The 20,719-nt window shown below is 43.0% G+C and overlaps 1 protein-coding gene across 3 annotated transcripts in view; it reads right to left on the bottom strand.

The window, feature by feature from the left end:
* ZMAT4 (zinc finger matrin-type 4) overlaps positions 1 to 20,719 on the bottom strand; it is a 369,144-nt gene that overhangs the window by 129,754 nt on the left and 218,671 nt on the right. For all 3 annotated transcript variants that reach the window (XM_043454315.1, XM_043454317.1, XM_043454316.1), the window contains exon 5: positions 1,498 to 1,725. In XM_043454315.1, the coding sequence (XP_043310250.1) occupies positions 1,498 to 1,725 (228 nt within the window). The remainder of the gene's footprint in view (positions 1 to 1,497; positions 1,726 to 20,719) is intronic.

Consider the following 20,719-nt stretch of genomic DNA (forward strand, 5'->3'; position numbering starts at 1 on the left):
AATTCCCCAACAGACAGCAATAGGACCAACAATTCAAAAGCATCTGCGACGTGGTTATCCAACACACCGAAATATTAAGCTCAGTGTTGTGTCTCTTTAGCTACAAGGCTGACACAAAAATAAAGTGGTTTTGCTCTTTGCTCTTATTTCTTGTTTTTAATCATGTATCTTGGAAAATTCAGTCTCTCATCAGGCTCCACAGATGTCCTAATGGACCTCCAATCTTAAATCTATGCCAAATCACCAGATTCCTCCATGATAATGTGTTTATTTTTCAGTTACCTCTTATGTTTTCCTCTCTTTTACCAGAACATACATGATTCTGCTCACAGGGAATGTCTTCTCACCTGCTAAAATGCCACCCACATTTCTAGTTGCAACACAAGTCCCTCTCTTTAGTGAAGTCTTCCCCAACCAACACAGTTAGAAGTGACCCGTTCCTCCTCTCAGCTCACTCAGCATGATCTTCTATCCCACTTATTCGATCTAGACATGCTCTAGGTTCATCCTCTTAGAGGCTCATAGCCCAACCAGAATGATAAGGATTGTAGGCTCCACAAACCGAACCCAATTTAAATCCAGATTGCATTCTCAAAAGTGATTTCCAAATTCTGTTATTACAGTTATTAAGATGGATGATCCCCGGGTCAGTCCCTAAAAGAGTATCTAACCCATAAAATATCTGAGATGCAGTAGAACACCTTTTGCAGAATTATGTTTCTGAGAAAATGCATTTCTATGTCTACAATGCCAGCAGCAGCTAATCAAAACTGTGTAGGTCATCCAAAACTGCTTGAGTGGCCGCTGACAATCAAATACTCCACTAGGTCCCACAGACTGGTTTCTGGCTTCCTTAGGAATCCATAGGACTGATCCTCATTCTATGACTTACAAGTCTCCACTTCGCAGCTTCTATGAAATCTCACATGGACTTCTGATGCTCCGTGGTTTCCGAGCAACAGAAAATACGTGTCAGGCAGGGGAATGGAAGGAGCCAAGTATTGATTCCACACTGGTCCACAGCACTGTCTTACCTCAACTTCCTAATATGCATGCAGAGGTCTCGGGCTTACTTTAAGCCATGAAATAGAGTCAACAGGCTGCTTTATTTCAGCTGACTTCATAAAAGCACAAAAATTTAAAACGAAGATAATGGCATTTGGCCTTTGTTGCATCTGCTCTCTTACAACTCATGTACAAAAGCATTCGTTTGATAAGGTGCTTAAAGATAAAGCAGAAAGAAAAACTCTGGTTCATGGATGGGTCGCTCTGATCTGAAACACAGTCAATCAAAATCTGACAACCCTAAATACTTTGAAAGAAAGGAGATGGCAAAATGTCATTTCATGTCCATTTCCGTTTCCTTCTATTCCTTTTGGAGAAGCCTAGAATTGTCCTTAGTAAGCAAAGCAATAAGAAGAATCATCCTAATTTGTGAAAACACCATCCTTTCTCAGAAAGCCCAGTTCCGCGGCAGAAATCAGAAGTCTCCCTTACCTCTTAGTTCGCCCATGTCCAGCGTCGTCCCCAGCTGCTCCAACAGAGCGACCCGTGCCGCGTTCTTTTTGTGCTTCTTGCCATCATAGTGCTGCTGAGCCATCAGCGGGTTGTTGAACCAGGCCGCACAGAGCCCACAGTATCTGTCTGAATCTCTCCTTTGATAGGGAGGTGGAACCACTGGAGCCGTGTCCACTCTCGGGGGTTTAAGTGAGCTCAGAGGCGTGGCTGGGGAGAAAAAAAAGAAAAAAACAGAGAGAACCGCAAGCCAGGTTAGTCCCTCCTGAATGCAAATCTCTTTGGTATCTGAAAATGGAAGAGTCTCATGTTTATTCTAGAGCTCAAAAATCCAGGAACTTGGGAAATTGCAGGAAAGAGAACAGAAAAGATCATGAGTGAAGAATCTTGAGGACCAGGGTATCATTAACAGCTAAGAAGGCCGAAGCCACTTAAAGCCAGTTACTTCATGAGTGTGCTCCATGGACTGAAAGCGCCAACATCACCTGTAGTTTATTGAAGATGCAAATTTCAGGTTCAGTCCTGGACCACAGGATGAGAGCGTACATTCATGAGAGCTTCAGGTGACTCACGCAAATTAAACTTGGAAAGCACTGAATTAGGATTCAGTGGTTCTTATCCTTGACTGAGGGTTAGGATCATGAGGCAGGGGTTGAACACTGTGATTTTGAACCTGGGCTACAATTAAAAATTCCTCATTTATTGCGATCAGGGATTGCAGTCTGTTATGGTTTCATCTGATAGTTTGGGAGAGCACTCTTTGGGAGGAAAGAAAGGTTTTGTTTTGTTTTTTAAATAAACTGTCGGAGGTCAAGAAATGATTTATTAACCAAAGCCAAAACTTCAAGTAAACATTGAACAATCAGGACTTGAAAGATTCTGAATGAATGAATTAGACATCTGTGCGCTATAAATGGATAGAACTAATAAATAAGGGATTTGCCAAAGTGATAGAAACAGATCCATCAGTTGCATAGATTGGACCAATTGACAAAGTCATGCTAATTTTATTGTCAGTTACTTCTGTTTATTGGGCGAGGTTATTTTCAACCCAAACCTGCTAAAATTGATGTTGAAAGTACAGTATTTTTTTAGACCAAAAGACAAACACCACAGAGCAGATGTTGCTTATCTAAACTGAAAAGATGGGACTCTCACTATTTTGAGATACACAGCCTCAGCTATTAACACATTCCATTGTGAGCTTACAGTTATTTTGGGTTCAAGGGTGAAAAAAAAAAAAGAATCTAACTTGGAAGGGTTTACTAACCGAAAACATAATTAACTTTTTTAATGCATTACAACATTCAGTTGCTTGCGTCTTTTCAATAATTATGAGTTGGATTATTGCCCTTCTCAGATGATGAACTTCGGAGATGTCAAAGTTTGGTTTTTTCTTTTCTTTTTAAAAATACTTATTTATTTGCCTGGACCAGGTCTTAGCTGTGGCATGTAGGATCTAGCTCCCCAACCAGGGATCAAACCCATGCCCCTGCGCTTCCATGCAGAATGTAAAAATAGTGCAAATGAACACTTGTGCAAAACAGAAATGAACTCACAGACACACAAGCTTGTGGCTACTAGAGGGGGACTGGAGGGACAAACTAAAAGCATGGGATTCATACACACCAGTTACTACACGTGCAACAGATTGAGCCTCAAGGATTTACTGTACAGCGCGGGGAGTTACACCCAATATCTTCCAGTCATCTAAAATGGGGTATAATCTGCAAAAATACTGAATCACTATGTTGTACAACTGAAACTGACACAAATTTGTAGGTCAACTGTGTCTCAATAAAAGATAAATAATTGATATACAAGTAAACACTTGCTAAAGGACATTTTAATTCAGAAAATGTCTGCATGGCACAATACCTAGAGAGCCTTTTTGGACCTACCCAGAGATTTCACCATTAGGGAAGTTTTTAGCTACTCTGGATGAAACCGAGTGGTATTATTTCTATAGGGACTTAAGAGAAATAAGAAGTCTCTTGAAAGCCTCATTGCCAGACTCGGTAATACATCACCCGGTGATGATAAAACTCCAACTGGGGCTGCACCGTTCCTGCAGCCACCCAGAATCACTCTGCTCTGACTTAGAAATGCTAATAAAAGCTACAAATATGCAGTTGACCTGTAATGTGAAAGGACTTCTATCCACTTTTCTGAAGGAAATTGGATCTTTCTTCCAAAGTTTCCAGCATCTTTATCAATTTCTGAGGATTTATAGCTATCCATGGTTTTGGATAGAAATGAAAAACATATCAAATGTTTGCAGTCTGAATGAACGCTGACTCGTAAAGCATAATTTATTTTTCTCTAAACTGGACCTTAAAAAACATCTCAGAGTTGATTTTATCAACTGCTACCTTATATACCACATTCTGGCAGGAGCAATACACCATAGAATATTCATCAAATAAGATAATCTTATCTTGTGCATAAGGAAGTAGTTTAACATTGCATTTGCATGGGAGCTTCTTCTCTTTAATAATCCTACCATCCTGGTACAGACCCAGAGTTTAATTTTTCTTATGCTTCTATGTCTAACTGTCTTCATCAATTGAAACTAAGTTTATATTCCCTATGTGTGTGTGTTAGTTGCTCAGTTGTCTCCGACTCTGCGGAGTCAGAACTGTTATCACGCCAGGCTCCTCTGTCCATGGGATTCTCCAGACAAGAATGTTGGAGTGAGTTGCCATTTCCTACTCCAGGGGATCATCCCAGCCCAGGGACTGAACCTGGGTCTCTCACATTGCAGGCAGATTCTTTACCATCTGAGCCACCAGGGAAGCCCATATCCCATATAGGCAAACAAAGAGTAGCTGGGAATGAAAACAGCTTTGACTCAAAACTGGAAATCAAAGTTGAGTTGGACCCCACCACGCCTGAACTGCGTGACCTTCAGCAAATCTCTGATGCCTCTGGTTCCCACAAGGTTATCTCTGCATATTTCAGAGAGTACAAATAAGGCCTTTCATTCTGGAAATTTTGCATTCAAACAGGAAGCCATTTTCCTCTGATTCGTTGATCACAGTATCCAAACCCTCAATGCAGCTTTTGGCAGGACAGCAGTGTATCTGTGACCGAGAGTGTTCCTAGGACATAGGGCTTTCAGAGCTAAAACGGGAAAGTGAAGTAAAGTGAAAGTCGCTCAGGCATGTCTGACCCTTTGCGACCCTATGGACTGTACAGTCCATGGAATTCTCCAGGCCAGAATACTGGAGTGGGTAGCCTTTCCCTTCTCTAGGGGATCTTCCCAACCCAGGGATCGAACCCAGGTCTCCCACATTGCAGGTGGATTCTTTACCAACTGAGCCACCAGGGAAGCCTATAATGGGAAAAGTTCTGAGCAAACGGGGGTGAGTTGATCACCCTAGCCTCTGGGATCAGACCTGATTTAACATCCCACTGGAGAAAAGAATTAAAGGGAGAAAAAGTTCAGAAATAACTGCTCAGGAGACTAGAGCAGGTTCTCTTTCAACCAAGCAGAGAGGATCCATTGATAGTTCTCAAAGGCTTACTCGCTGGATCATTAGTGGGTATCCTTAGCCAGAGAAGGCAGTAACACAATCTCCAGGAAATGGTGTAATGGTGTTCTCACTGACCTGCATGCCTTCCAGTCCAGAGTCACACGAAGACCTTCAACCCCCACACCCATCCAAGTGAGGCTTCACTAACATCTCTTAGTTCCAACACTTTCTCTCTTCCTCTCTTTCTTCTTTTTTCCTCCTTTCCTCCTTTCCTCTCTCCCTCTTTCATTCATTCTCACAAAGAATTTGGGGGCTTCTGAAATAACCCTGTAAATGGATTCATTTTAAAACAGGTGATTTTCTACTAATTCAAAAAGACACATGCACCTCAATGTTCACAGCAGCATTATTTGCAATTGCCAATACATGGAAGCAACCTAAGTGTTCATCGACAGATGAACCGATAAAGAAGATGTGGTACATATATATATACAATGGAATATTACTCAGCCATTAAGAGGAATGGGATTTTGTCATTCGCGGCAACATGGATGGACTTCAAGGGCATTATGCTAAGTGAAATAAGTTAGAGAAAGACAAATACTGTATGATATCACTTATATGCAGAATCTAAAAAATACACTGAACTACTGATGATAACAAAAAAGAAGCAGACTCACAGATACAGAGGACGAACCAGTGGTTACCAGCGGTTACCAGTGGTTACCAGTGGTTACCAGTGGTGAGGAGGAAGGTGTGATACAGGGCAGGGTGTGAGAGGTACAAATTACTGGGTGTAAGACAGGCTCAAGGATATATTGTACAATATGGGGAAAACAGCTAAAATTCTGAAATAGCTAAATGGAAAGTAACCTTTAAAACATATAAAAATTAAAAAATAATAATAATAAAAGTCCATAATACATTCCCCCAAAAAGTATGTGGTTTTCTTACTTTAGAGTTTTTATCCACAATACTAAGTCTTCCAAGTTTTGTGATATTATGCAGTTTATTCCATCTGCTGCTGTATTTTTTTTTTAAATTTGAGTTGTCCCCAAATCCAGCTTGACCAATGGGGCAGCTTGAAGCTCGGGAGATAAATCAGCCAGTGTAGGACTCCTAATTAATAAGCAGAAAAGGAAATTGCAGAGATCAGCTCTCCTGACTTGAGACCCAGCACCATATTTCAACGTCAACTAGTTTCCAGTGATGTCAAGGGTGCTACAGGCCAAATACCCTAACAGATGAGCTAGAGTCAGAATACATCTCCCAGGCTTCAGCATCTGTTCTCAGTAGGGATTATTTGAAAATATGCATGTTCTCTTAAAATAATTTTCCTAATTTCCAGGCCCTATGATAAACTGCCTTTCCTTTCTCTCTCTCTATTTTCCTATCCTAAACCAAATTCATGACAGGAGGAATTCTTCTGCAAGCATCGCTGTTTTCTGCACATGCTGTTGACAGTTCAGTGTGACCAGGTCACTTAGTGCCCGGCTGAAAAGTGGCTGTCCCTACGCAGCTGTCCCTACGCAGCTTAGCCCAAACAGCCCAGCCCCTTCTTCACGTAAATGCCTCAACTCCATGCAAACTGTGTAAAGTTGGGGCTCAAAATGTAAACTCCCTTTGTGCCTCTCACAGAGGACAGCATTCCCTTTTGTAGATAGTAAATGCCCAATAAACATGTGATGAATAAGCGAAGAAAAGAACTAGTAAATTTCAGTTAATATCAACTTTCATGTTTTAATAAATGCCTTATGATAGCTAAATTTAAAATCTTTGATAATTTCATTAAACTTACTTTATAGGATTAAAAACAAGTTAGATGTTCATAAGTGGGATGAATTAAATAAATTGTGTCTCTCTACACTCTGAGATGACCCAGGTTCAATCCCTGGGTTGGGAAGATCCCCTGGAGAAGGAAATGGCAACCCACTCCAGCATCCTTGCCTGGAAAATCTCAAGGACATAGAAGCCTGGTGGGCTGCAGTCCATGGGGTCACAAAGAGTCGGGCCAACTAAGCAACTAATACTTACTTACACTCTGAAATACAGCAGTCAAAACTATGTTTTAGAAAAAATATTTAGCGACCTGGAGAAATGTGCAAGATATAAATGAAAAGACAGAGATTACATGGGGGATGTAAACCAAATTACTTATTAAATTATGTACATAGACATATAAAACTATGAAGACTAGCAGGCTATAAATAAAAATCTTAGGCAATGGTTATTTTTAAGTTGTGGATTATGGACGATGTGGTTTATACTCATGGATATATAACCCTTGATGCGGGGAAAATCATTTTTATTTTTCATCTTATATAGAGGCCACATTTCATGCTAACTTGTTTTAGTGCAAAGTCCAGAAAATGGTGCTTAGGGGACTTTTGGTGCCACGATCGGGTCTTAAATTAAATCTCACAAGATGTTTACTGCAGTGATTTATTCATTAATTTATTTTTGATTGGGGGGATGGGCTGGGCGAAAGCTGACTCAGTCAGAATATGATGTAAAAGCTCCAGCTTCTCCCACAAAGGTACTGGGTGACTCCTTTCCCACTACAGCCAGTCCCGAAATGGCTCTCATGATTTAGACAAAATGAAGCATTTCTCTTCCTTCTCATCTGATGTTAGGCAGTGAATACTGCTATCTGAGGTTGCAAGATAGAATAGAAAAATCCATGTGCTATTTCTTAGATGCCATAAAGAAAATTAAAGAACACGATCAGATAACCCATATTCCAAAGCACGTGCCATTAAACACTTCCTGAGAATAAACAAAGATGAGGGTGACTTACCAGACCATCATTCCGATTCAGTTTTGTATCAACAGTCTGAGAATAATCAGCCTATTAGCAAGAACTGCTTCCTCGCCCACACGGCATTCATAGATCATCAGTCTTCATTAATATCCTATTCATAGATCATTGATTTTCATTAATATAGGATAATTCCCTCTAGTTCAGTCACTGATAAGGTTCTAAATATCTTAAGTATGCTTGTTTTCTGCAGAATCCTAATCTTTGAAAATAAATCATTAAATAGAACTTCAGAGGAGATAAAAGCCCTTTTATGACTTTCTCATGTTGCCTGACAAAAGAATTCCAGGGCTGTGATGCTCCACATTCTTCTAGGCATTGAGATAAGGAGGACAGAATGTAAGTTTCACGAGGACAGAAGCTTTATCTATTTTGTCCGCTGACATATTCCAGGTGCTCGGAACCAGTGCATGCGGAATGAGGGGGAAAATGTCTTCTCCACTGAGCTATTTATTTACGAGAAGGAATCACATTTTACTTTAGGACAGGGGTCCCCCACCTCCAGGATCTAATGCCTGATGGTTTGAGGTTGACTTGATGCAATAATAATAGAAATAAAGTGAAAATAAATGCAATGTATTTGAATCATCCCGAAACCAAGCCCTAACCTGTGTCTATGTAAAAATTCTCTTCCATTAAATCAGTCCATGGTGCCCAAAATGGGGTTTCCCAGGTGACTCTAGTGGTGAAAGAACCCATCTGCCAATGCAGGAGACAGTAAGAGATGTGGGTTCAATCCCTGTGTTGGGAAGATCCTTTGGAGGAGGGCATGGCAACCCCCTCCAGTATTCTTGCCTGGAGAATCGCATGGACAGAGGATCCTGGTGGGTTATGGTCAATAGGGTCACAAAGAGTCGGACACGACTGAAGCGAAGCACACACACACACTTTAGGACTCTCTGCTAGGATGACATGATAGCATCCTCTCTGTTCCAGACTGATCTGAACACTCCCTGCTGCACTGTGGCTACAGTACACTCAAGGCACTCGGTCTTCAAACACTGTTCAGTTAAGATACTCTATTCCCTCTGAGGTCATTCTCAGAATCTTTAGTTATAGCCCCTATTCTCAAACTATGTGCAGACGTGCCCTGGACAAGGCAGTGAACAAAGAGGAGAGCCCATAGGATCTTTGACAATCCTAGAAGGCATGGTGAATCCCTCAGACCCCATGGGAACCTCTACCTCCAGGTAAAATTCAGTTTCAGCATGAGATGCTACAATCCCTTCCGTGCGCTCCACATTCCCAGGAAGCTGGACTTCTGGAGGCTGCCGTGTACCTCCAATCCATCCAACCAACCAATGAGGAACAGGGAATACAGTTGACAGCATCCAGTCTAATTCTAAGATTTGAGAAATCACACGGTGTCCGACAGGCGAACGCACCCATTAGTCAGTGTGGTTATTTGAGGATAAAGTGCAAAGTTAAGACTTCTCTCAATGTATGCACATTACTTTTGCACATGGTTGCCAAGTCATTAGGACATAAATACTCATTAAGTTGTTTGGACCCGAAGAGTTATGACATCATCCGGCTGTATTCTTTGCTTACTGCTTGAGCAAGAATTAATGACCGGCTAATTGGACACTGCTTGAAGTGCCTCTCCTCACAAATCTCAAACAAGAGGCAGAGTCAGCTTCCCGGAGAGGGACTCTTGACTCACTGCCACCCCCACGCCCAGCCCCAGCAGGTGCCATCCTTAGAGTGGTGGGCGAGAGAGCATCACCGCAGACCATCGTGGGTACAGTGAGAGGGGGTGTGTGGGCCGCTGAGCCTGGGAACAGATACCAACTCCTGCTCTTTTCATTCTGCTATCGTCCCCAGCGTCACCTAATCCATACTCCATGCTCAAGGGGTGGGCATGATTTACTTATCCAGAAGCATCAGCTATGCAACCAGGGAGCCAGCTTCCTGGGATCGTTTCTTATAGCCTATGAATATTTATAGAGGATTAAGAGATGAGAAAAGTGATCCGTGCCAGAAGCACAGCGGAGATAAAGTGCCAGCTAAGTTTAGAGGAAGACAGAGAAAGAGGTGGCCTTTTGGCCTGGGCTGGAGGGAGGCTGAGACTTTAGAAGTCATTTTAAAGAAGTTGGTGCTGGCACTGTCCCCGAGGAGAACGCGTGCGTGTCCGCTTTCCTCCTTCACCCTTAGCCAGCATCCCCCCCAAGCCAGTGCCCCCAAAGGGTCTCCTGGCTTCTCCATCCAACCTCGGCTATGAGCTTCTTTAAGCCCACATTCCTAAAAGAAACACTGATCGCAACAACCCAGAGTTGGCAGGTTATGAAAATTGCCACTACTTCGTATTTATTTTTAATTTATTTTTACTTGGAGGATAATTGCTTTGCAACGTTGCGTTGGTTTCTGCCGTACGACAATGTGAATTGGTTGTTGTTCAGTTGCTCAGTCATCTCCGACTCATCGAGACCCCAGGCTTCCCTGTGCTTCACTCTCTCCCAGAGTTTGCTCAAACTCAGGCCCATTAAGTCAATGATACCATCCAACCATCTCACCTCCTGTCTGCCCCTTCTCCCGCCCTCCGTCTTTCCCAGCCTCAGGGTCCTTCCCAATGAGTTGGCTCTTTGCAACAGGTCTAAGTATACATAGATTCCCTCCCTCCCATCTCAGCCCTCTAGGTCATCACAGAACACGGGATTGGACGCCCTGCGCTAGTGGACTTCCCACTAGCTATTTTATACACAGAAATGTATATGTTTCAATGCTGCTCTCAACTCGTCCCACCTTCTCCTTCCCCTGCCGTGTCCACGAGTCTGTTCTCTACATCTGTGTATTTAAAACTTTGGATATTAGCTTTGCATACATTTTGCATGTATCTATTTGGCTAATCCAAACAATCTAGAAATAAAAGTACCTTGTATTAACTACCACTTAGAAATTGCTTGGTCTGTGTCCTTGGGAGTCAGCTCTATAAACCTCAAAGTAACTCAAGAACTTCCAGAGGTCAGACTGTGACACAGACGGGGCTCTTTGGCTGTCACACCACTTGCCCTCCAATTCTGGATCAAGAGAGAATCCAGAATATCAAAAGCTAAAGCAAGAAGGTTTTCCAGTCGCAGTGAGTTTAAGGCCATAGACTTATAGCACTGCTTCTCGTCTTAGACAAAAGTTGGTGGACAGAGAATGAGGTTTTAGGCTGGATGAGACTTTGAAGGGAAATGTTAGAAAATCATCAGGCAATTCAGTTTTCCTGAGGAAACAGAAGCCTACTCAGAACCTGAATTTCTTACATGTAGATGACACCACCTTTATGGCAGAAAGCAAAGAGGAACTAAAGAGCCTCTTGATGAAAGAGGAGAGTGAAAAACCTGGCTTAAAACTCAACATTCAAAAAATGAAGATCATGGCATCCAGTCCCATCACTTCATGGCAAGTAGATGAGGAAACAATTCAAACAGTGACAGACTTTATTTTCTGGGCTCCAAAATCGCTGCAGATGGTGACTGCAGCCATGAAATTAAAAGACTCTTGCTCCTTGGAAGAAAATCTATGTCCAACCTAGACATCATATTAAAAAGCAGGGACAATACTTTGCTGACAAAGGTCCATCTAGTCAAAGCTATGGTTTTTCCAGTATTCATGTATGGATGTGAGAGTTGGACTATAAAGAAAGCTGAGCACCAAAGAATTGATGCTTTTGAACTGTGTTGTTGAAGAACACTCTTCAGAGCCCCTTGGACTGCAAGGAGATCCAACCAGTCCATCCTAAAGGAAATCAGTCCTGACTATTCATTGGAAGGACTGATGCTGAAGCTGAAATTACAGTACTTTGGCCACCTGATGTGAAGAACTGACTCAATGGAAAAGACCCTGGTGCTGGGAAAGATTGAAGGCAGGAGGAGAAGGGGAAGACAGAGGACGAGATGGTTGGATGGCATGACTGACTCAATGGACATGAGTTTGAGCAAGCTCTGGGAGTTGGTGATGGACAAGGAAGCCTGGCATGCTCCAGTCCATGGGGTCGCAAAGGGTCAAACACAACTGAGTGACTGAACTGAACGGAACTATTCATCCTTAGCCATCCCTTTAACCATGGTTTTGACCACAAATTGCACACTTCATTTCCAGACAGACACAGCCTAAAGAGAATGCATGAGAAAGAACAGAATGATCTCAACTGAAGACTTTCTACCATTAACAGCCAAGGAGGGTGAAGCCTCTTAAAACTTGCTACTCTGAGTGTGCCCCATGGATCAAAAACATCAACATTGCCTGGTAGTTTATTGGAAATGGAGATCTCAGGTCCAATCCTGGGCCACTGGATGGGAACGTTCATAATGTATGAGAGCTTCAGGTGACTCGTATGCAAATTAAATTCTGAAAACATTGAATTAGGAATCAGCGGTTTTCATCCCTTTCTGAGGCTTAGAATCACCTGGTTGAACACTTATGCACTCTAGGTCACACTGTAGGCCAATTAAATCAGAATCCTTTGGCTCAGGGCTGAGCATCAGTAGGTTTCAAAGTTCACAAACTGCTTCCAGTGTGGGGTCAGGGCTGGGAACAATGGGACTGGAAGGACACCATCTGGCTTGGACCCTGGGTTCACCTTGACCTTACCAAGCACCTGTGACCCCTTGTCTCATCCATTTGACTATAACTAGCACCATCTTTCCCTTGAGACCTACAGCACCATGCTGGCCCATCTTTATTTTTAAGTGGCCTCTTGTCCAACGACAGGTAGAATTCAGGAACTTGGAGCCAAGACAGAGCCTTCCTGGCTTAGCACACAGTCCCCCAGGACATCTTTCCAATCCCCTCCTGTCAGAGGGGAGGTGGACCATGCATTAGATGCCATTTGGGCAGTTTTACTGCAGATGTTAGGGCTTCCCAGGTAGCTCAGTGGTAAAGAAACTGCCTGCACTGCAGGAGACACAGGAAACGTGGGTTTGACCTCTAGGTTGGGAAGACCCCCTGGAAAAGGACATGGCAACCCACTCCAGTATTCTTGCCTGGAGAATCCCATGGAGAGAGGAGCCTGGTGGGCTACAGTCCATGGGGTCGCAAAGAGTCGGACGCGACTGAGTGGCACAAGCACGCACTGCAGATGTTATTTTTAAAATAAATATCCCTTCCCTCTCCTTTTCAAATGAACAGATTTCTGATTTAATAAACTCTAAAATTATTTTAAGTCTATGGCCATAGCACCCTGAATGTACCTGATTTCCACTGGTCTTGGAAGCTAAGCAGGGTCAGGTCTGGTGAGTGCTTAGATGGGAGAACACCTGGGAATACTGAGTGCTGTAGGCTTTAAAAAGAAAAAGTAAATAAATAACAAAAAGTTTAAGAACGATTATATTTTGCTGCATTAATTCTACAGAAGTCCATGTATCTTTTTAAACAAATTGAAGAGATAATGGGAATGGGAAAAGATAACCATGTCTTTTAAATGAAATCCAACAACAACTCAGGATGGAGTTTTTAATTATACAAAAAAAAAATTTGATGCTAATGGTTCAACCTCATATCATTATTATCAGGATTCAAAGTACCTGCTTGGGGGAAAAAATACTTCCATGGTCCAGTGGCTAAGACTCCATGCTCCCAATACAGGGGTCCCAGGTTCAATTCCTGGTCAGGGAACTTAGATCCCACATGCTGCAACCAAGAGCTGGCATGCTAAAACTAAGTAAGACCCAGAAACAGTCAAATAAATATTTTAAAAGAAAAAATTTTACGTAAAAAAAAAAAAACCTGCTTAATAAACACCAGTTCCCCAGCATCCTGGCCGTAAGGAAAACTAAGACTGGAACTCAGATCTCCTAGCCCTGGCTCTGTGGTTTCCCACTCGCCTGCACTGCCTTTAGTTCTGCGAAGCTGGTCCACAGTCTGGCCCAGCAAGGACCAGCAACACGGTGAGCTTGAGGAAGGGCAGAGTCGGGTGAGAATAAGCTCATTTAGTGGTAACGAAATGTTCACATAGCTTGTCGTAAGTTTCCGGTATTACAGTAAGTGGTGTGTGTTACAGAATTATACACACAAGCCAGAGAGCTGGCTTAAAGAAGAACAGGGCATGAAGGATTACATACACCATTGTTGTATGTAAATAGTTAAAGGCTTTGGAATGGCTAAACCACAAGAAAGAAGGCTAAAGACTAAATATCTCTTGGGACTCATCGAGGATGATGCCCTTTGGACTGATGGCCAGCTGTTTTCCAAATCTGCTCAAGAAGGGAAATGGACTGAGTCTGGAACAGTGGGCTTTTGGAAGAGAGGCAGCTTAAAAGAGCTCATGCCTGGTGCCTGAGGTGAAGCACGCTTCCCGTCCTAGAATGAGTACCTGAAGGAGACTTCCAGAATGTGAGCATCGTCAATACCCAGCATTGGGGGATGCCAACAACGGGACAATCATGCCGAACAATGGGACTTAGAATGAAATGGAATCTTCCTGGAAACAGATAGATGGATAAGATACTAAATCCAGAGACTGTGACTTTCTAGGTATAACTAGCCTCTGAATGAAACATAAGACTGTTTTCCAAAAAGCAAAATATTTCCTTTTTCTGCATTCCCATTCTATATTCTAATTACTATATAGCTCACTTGACATTTTCCAGCAAGCCCCTCTCCATGAATCAATAGATTCTAGGTTTGTTTATATCGTCGGGTTGGGTGCATCTTTCCTTTTTCTTTTTAATTGTTTTAATTGGAGGATAATTGCTTTACAATGCTGTGTTAGTTTATGATGTACAACAACATGAATCAGCCATAAATATACATTTATCCCCTCCCTCTTGAGCCTTCTTCCCACTCCCCATCCCATCCCTCCAGGTCATTACAGAGCATTGAGCTGAGCTCCCTAAAAAAAGCAAAATTCTTGAATATTAAATCATCAGAGATATTTCTTTATGACTTACTTTGACTAAAAATCACCTGCCCTGGGTGATAAGAAAGATCAAGGAAAACATTGCCAAAGTTAGTTTTTGCTTCCCTGGCCCATTAGCATTCTTGGTCTATTAGTTTTACTGTCTGAAAGTAAAAGTCCAAGTATTAATATTTCATCCACTCTATTGATGAAAAAGCAAAATGAAGATGTAACGATTTGTACTCTGCATTAATTGAGATGTAATTACAGTAAGAATTCACAAGGAAGCCTTTAACCCTGGACTCTTGCTTCCAAGTAAGTGATTCCAACAGGTGGGACAAAGTGACCATCACGCCTTCCAGTGACCCAGGGCTGTTGGCTTCCAAAGACCTTTGTATATTTCAGGTTTGAGGGTAGCACTTGAGACTCCGAGGTCCTGTCTTTAGCCAGTATCACTAACAGTGGCTGTAATTCCTGCTCCTTCAACAGAGCCAGCATCCTCTTGAAAAACTAGATGGATTTACAATTAAAACCATAAACTGTGCACCCAACAGACCACTGAAGATGGTCACTTAGCAGCAAATCCTAGACAAGAGAAGCTGCTTCTCTGAAGGCTGGCCATGCAGTGAGAAAGCATGAAATGTCATCTCTCTGTTTTCAGATGGGGAAACTTGTTTGGTGTCTAGATCACATGATGATTTATAGCACAGGATAACCTCTAGAGCAATTGTCTATTTCCCCATAGACCACCTCCTGATAAGGAAAGGTGCTTTTCTACCACATCCCAACAAGAGAGCTAAGCCTGGAAGTCTGATTTTTCCCACCCGCATGAGATAAGGGACACTGCATTTATCCTGGGCTGTCTGAGAGGCAAAGGGATCTGAATGCCAGAGGGGTGAGTCCCACGTCAGGACAGGAACTACTGCTACTTAGGGAATAGGAAAAAAGAGGATCATACATATGAATAGAGACTGGGGTGTCCAAGGCGGCTGGACCTCCCCTGGGAATGTCCATAATGGGACTACGGTCTTTGCTTCAAAAGTCTAGGTTGGCACAGAGGGACTGAACCCACCAAGGAAAGGCGTTGACCTGGAGAAAAACACCAGGCTGGAAGAGGAGACACAAGTGAGACCCACATCTGGGAAAGCCCCAGGTCTTCATCTTGAACCCGTGGAAGCGAGAATCCAGCAGCTTCCTGGTGATCAGAAAGCTACCAGGCTGAGGGATCTCTCTGAGGGTCCCCCACATGTCTCTAAGGCCCTGTACGACCCTAAAGAAAGGGTACCCCAAAGAATGATGAAGACTGTCCTTCTCACCAAGCTTCAAGGCTAGAGGACAAATGTCAGATAAATTGATTTTTTAAATATAAAGAAATATAATATTTATTTGCACTCAAGTGCTATCCAGTAATCCATACCCATTGCATCTGTTTATTGAAGAAACCAAGCTGAGTATTAATCAAGACTTTTAAGGCTGATGTTTAAACTATATAGATATTTCAGAAGATAAGAGTACAGTTTGGGGCATTTGCTACCAATTATTTCAGGTGGAATGTTTACTGCACAAGTACCTCCTCAATTTCATCAAGTAGACAGTTTCAGGGTTCTTATCTTTAGTGGATGATTGAAGAGTTGCCGCCCGAACATCTCTCACTCATAGTTTCCTGAATCATGATGCATTCCGTGTACGGATGCCAAGACCTGAACACATCTCCTACTGACGGTTTCAGAGAAAGAACAGGAAATTGGTTATTTTATTGTTCTACTATATTGTTTCCTAAAAACGTGTCAAAGAACACTTTCTGGAATAAGGGTTTAGCCAACATCATAAAAGCTGCTGATATCATCAACTATCTTCTACTGCTATTAGATTACCTGGAGGAGAAAAGTGAGTTTGGGATATTCAAAAAGATTTGTGAAAATTGGCTAGGCAATAGCCTCATTGTCGAAATCTTTAATTCTATCTAATCATCGACCTGTTGTTTTATTGGTCATCAAATATAAAATAAAAAGACAGTAGCCTCGACCAAATCACTGTTCCAAGCCTCATATAATCCACTGTACGAAAGCATGGCCAAAAGAAGTTGGCTCACCTCCCATTGCTAATTCATTCAAACCTGATTCCCCACAGAGAAGCCAAGGACCTGATTGGTGCAATTTCTCCCTGATCATTCTCCTGACCAAGGAATGATCACCACAAGAGAAGAGAAGCCTCTTTGCCATCCACCAGTTTTATCACCTTGGGCAAATAATTTCATCTCTCCAGGCTTCCATGTCCTCATCAGGAAGATGAGGTGGTTGAAATAATAATTGCTACGTGCCTTCCAGCTCTGTAATTCTGTAAATCTATTACTTGCTGTATTTGTAAACATTAGATAAGCCAAAGGCATCATCAAAACAAATGCACTGATCTGAAGACAATGCCTTAGAACATGGCAGCTTTCCTAATTTGAAAGAAAATGCACTGCTGTGAGGACCTGCCTGTTTGACAAACTATTGTTTGCATCTGTTAAAACAAGTATCCAGACAGGTTCTGCCAGGCAACCCAAATAACCTGATTCAGATGATAGAACTGCTGTGGTAAAGAAACTCTTCTATGCGGATATGAGGCACGGATTGGACCTGAAATGCATATATTATTCAAAACGTGAATTTATGAAAGTTTCAGAGAGATCCAGAATACCCTGATCTTTATTCATTCAACAGACAACTCAAAGAAGCAATTCGGTGTCTGCCATAGGAATTTATGGAAAAGTTCTGAAACTCTTTCTCTCTCATTTTCAACAGGAAATAAGGGGAAAAAAGGGAGACAAGCAACATGGTTTCAGAAGAGGAATATACAAAAAAAAAAAAAAAGTAGAAGAAGAAGAGAAATGTACGATAAACACACCCACACAGAGGATGAGCAGAGCCCCCGAGATCACTGGCTGTCCGTGTCTTTCCTCACAGAGTGGTTCACTGCTCCTACAAATGAGAAATTCTCTCTCTCTCTTTTTATTTTTTGAGCTTCATCTTTTTAATTGAATGACATTTTTGTATAAATATCAGCCTTGCATCTTTATTGCTTTCAGTCATCTTAGTGACAGCTTCGGGGTTTGAACTGTGCTCTTCATTAGGTGAGCAGAAGTCTGTAGATCATTTTACGAAACATTATTTATTGTCACCTAGAGAGCCAAGTACTTTGGCCACCTCATGCGAAGAACTGACTCATTGGAAAAGACCCTGATGCTGGGAGGGATTGGGGGCAGGAGGAGAAGGGGACGACAGAGGATGAGATGTCTGGATGGCATCACCGACTCGATGGACATGAGTTTGAGTAAAATCCGGGAGTTGGTGGTGGACAGGGAGGCCTGGTGTGCTGTGATTCATGGGGTCGCAAAGAGTCGGACACGACTGAGTCACTGAACTGAACTGAACTGAGAGATCAAGGGAAAAGCTTTAGAAAATGCAGTCAGGGGGAGGAGCCAAGATGGCGGAGGAGTAGGACCGGGAGACCACTTTCTCTCCTACAAATTCATCAAAAGAATAACCGAATGCAGAGCAAACTTCACAAAACAACTTCTGATCGCTAGCTGAGGTCATCAGGCGCCCAGAAAAGCAGACCATTGTCTTCGAAAGGAGGTAGGACAAAATATAAAAGATAAAAAGTGAGACAAAAGAGCTAAGGACGGAGACCCGTCCCGGGAAGGGAGTCTTAGGCGGCCTTGCTTGGGCTAGGGTCCGGGCCTGAGTGCCCTGAGGACAATCGGGGGGAGCTTCTGTGAGGTGCCAACTTGAACTGTGGGAGACCAAAGGAGAGAGAGAAAATTGACCGGCCGGAACACACTGCCGGCCGTTCGCAGAACAAAGGGACGGGGAAAGTCCCGAGAAGAGCTCGCAGGCTGCGGACCGGCCCAGCCCCGCCGGAGGCAGGAGGCAGAGGGGAGGGGAAGGTCGCGGCGAGACACAGGGCGCAGGCACCTGACCGGCGCGGGGCGGGGACTGGGGCTGGGGACGCGGAGGGCGGAAGGCGCGCGCACCCGCCTGGCGCCAGCGGAAACTGAGACTGGGTCCGCGGAAGTGAGTGGGTGCGCCACACCTGGGGATAGCGCGCCCACCAAGCCCCTGGCTGCCTGGACCGCTCTGACGGGGAAGGCACAGAGAGCAGGCGCAGCTTTTCCTTCCGCGCTTTTGTGTAACACCCGAGGGCTGGAACCTCGCGCAGCGCGGGGCGCGCTCCATATAGAACAGCCGGGAGCCTGAGCAGCGCAGACGGAGAAAGCAGCGTCAGCCCCTTCCAGCAGCGCCAGCCCGCCCCCGCAGGGCCAGCCCCTCCCCGCAGCGTCAGCCCCGCCCCGCAGCGCCAGCCCCGCCCCGCAGCGTCAGCCCCTCCCAGCAGCGCAACGGAACTAGCTACCTGAATAAGAGTCCGCCTCCGGCCGCCTGTGTCAGGGCGGAAATGAGCCTCTGAAGAGACCGGCAAACAGAAGCCAAATAAACAAAGGGAACCGCTTCAGAAGGGACTGGTGCAACAGATTAAAATCCCTGAAGAAAACACCGACTTCACCGGAAGGGCCCTGTAGATATCGAGAAGTGCAAGCTGGAACGAGGAGCTATCTGAAACTGAGCCGAACCCACACTGACCGCAACAGCTCCAGAGAAATTCCTAGACATATTTTTTACTTTTTTTTTTATTTTTCTGTTTTTTCTAAGTAAGGAAAAAAAAAAAAATTTTTTTTTCTTTTTATATTTTTCTTTTTTATTTTTTCTCTTTTATTTTCCTTTAAAATTCCCTATTACTCCCCCATTACTCCTTAACTTTCATTTTCATAGATTTTTATGATTTTTTTAATTAGGGGAAAAAAAAATTTTTTTTTTTTCTTTCTTTTTTTTTCTTCTCCTTTTTCTTCTTTTTTTTTTTCTTTCCTTTTTCTCTTCTATTTTCTATTTTTCTTTTTCTCTTATTTCTTTTAAAGTCCTCTAGTACTCCTCTACTACTCTTCATTTTCATCTTCACTACACTATAACCTTACAAAAAAAAAAGAGAAGCCCTATCTTAAAACCGAAGATTATTCCCTCCCAAACTTGACTCTCTGTTTTCTACCTCAGAACACCTCTATTTCCTCTTTTCCCCTTCTCTTCCCCATCCAATTCTGTGAATCCTTGTAGGTGTCTGAGATACGAGAACACTCTGGGAACAGACAGCTGCGTAGATCTGTCTCTCTCCTCTTGAGTCCCCCTTTTTCTCCTCCTACTCATCTCTATCTCCCTCCTCCCTTTTCTCCTGTTCATGTAACTCTGTGAACCTCTCTGGGTGTCCCTAACAGGGGAGAATCTTTTCGCCATTAACCTAGAAGTTTTATTATCAGTGCTGTATAGTTGGAGAAGTCCTGAGACTACAGGAAGAATAAAACTGAAATCCAGAGGCAGGAAACTTAAGCCCAAAACCTGAGAACACCAGAAAACTCCTGACTACATGGAACTTTAAGTGATAAGTGACCGTCCAAAAGCCTCCATACCTACACTGAAACCAACCACCACCCAAGAGCCAATAAGTTTTAGAGCAAGACATACCACGCAAATTCTCCAGCAACACAGGAACATAGCCCTGAATGTCAACATACAGGCTACCCAAGGTCACACCTAACACATAGACCCAACTCAAAACTCATTACTGGGCACTCCATTGCTCTCCAAAGAGAAGAAATCAAGTTCCACGCACCAGTACACTGACGCAAGCTTCCCTAACCAGGAAACCTTGACAAGCCAAACGTCCAACCCCACCCACTGGGTAAATCCTCCACAATAAAAAGGAACCACAGACCTCCAGAATACAGAAAGTCCACTCCAGACACAGCAATCTAAACAAGATGAAAAGGCAAAGAAATACCCAACAGGTAAAGGAACAAGAAAAATGCCCACCAAGTCAAACAAAAGAGGAGGAGATAGGGAATCTACCTGAAAAAGAATTTAGAATAATGATAATAAAAATGATCCAAAATCTTGAAAACAAAATGGAGTTACAGATAAATAGCCTGGAGACAAAGATTGAAAAGATCAAGAATTGTTTAATAAAGACCTAAAGAAAAAAAAAGAGTCAATTAAAAAT

Source organism: Cervus canadensis, chromosome 31 (genome assembly GCF_019320065.1).
Source record: "Cervus canadensis isolate Bull #8, Minnesota chromosome 31, ASM1932006v1, whole genome shotgun sequence".
Lineage (NCBI taxonomy): Eukaryota > Metazoa > Chordata > Mammalia > Artiodactyla > Cervidae > Cervus > Cervus canadensis.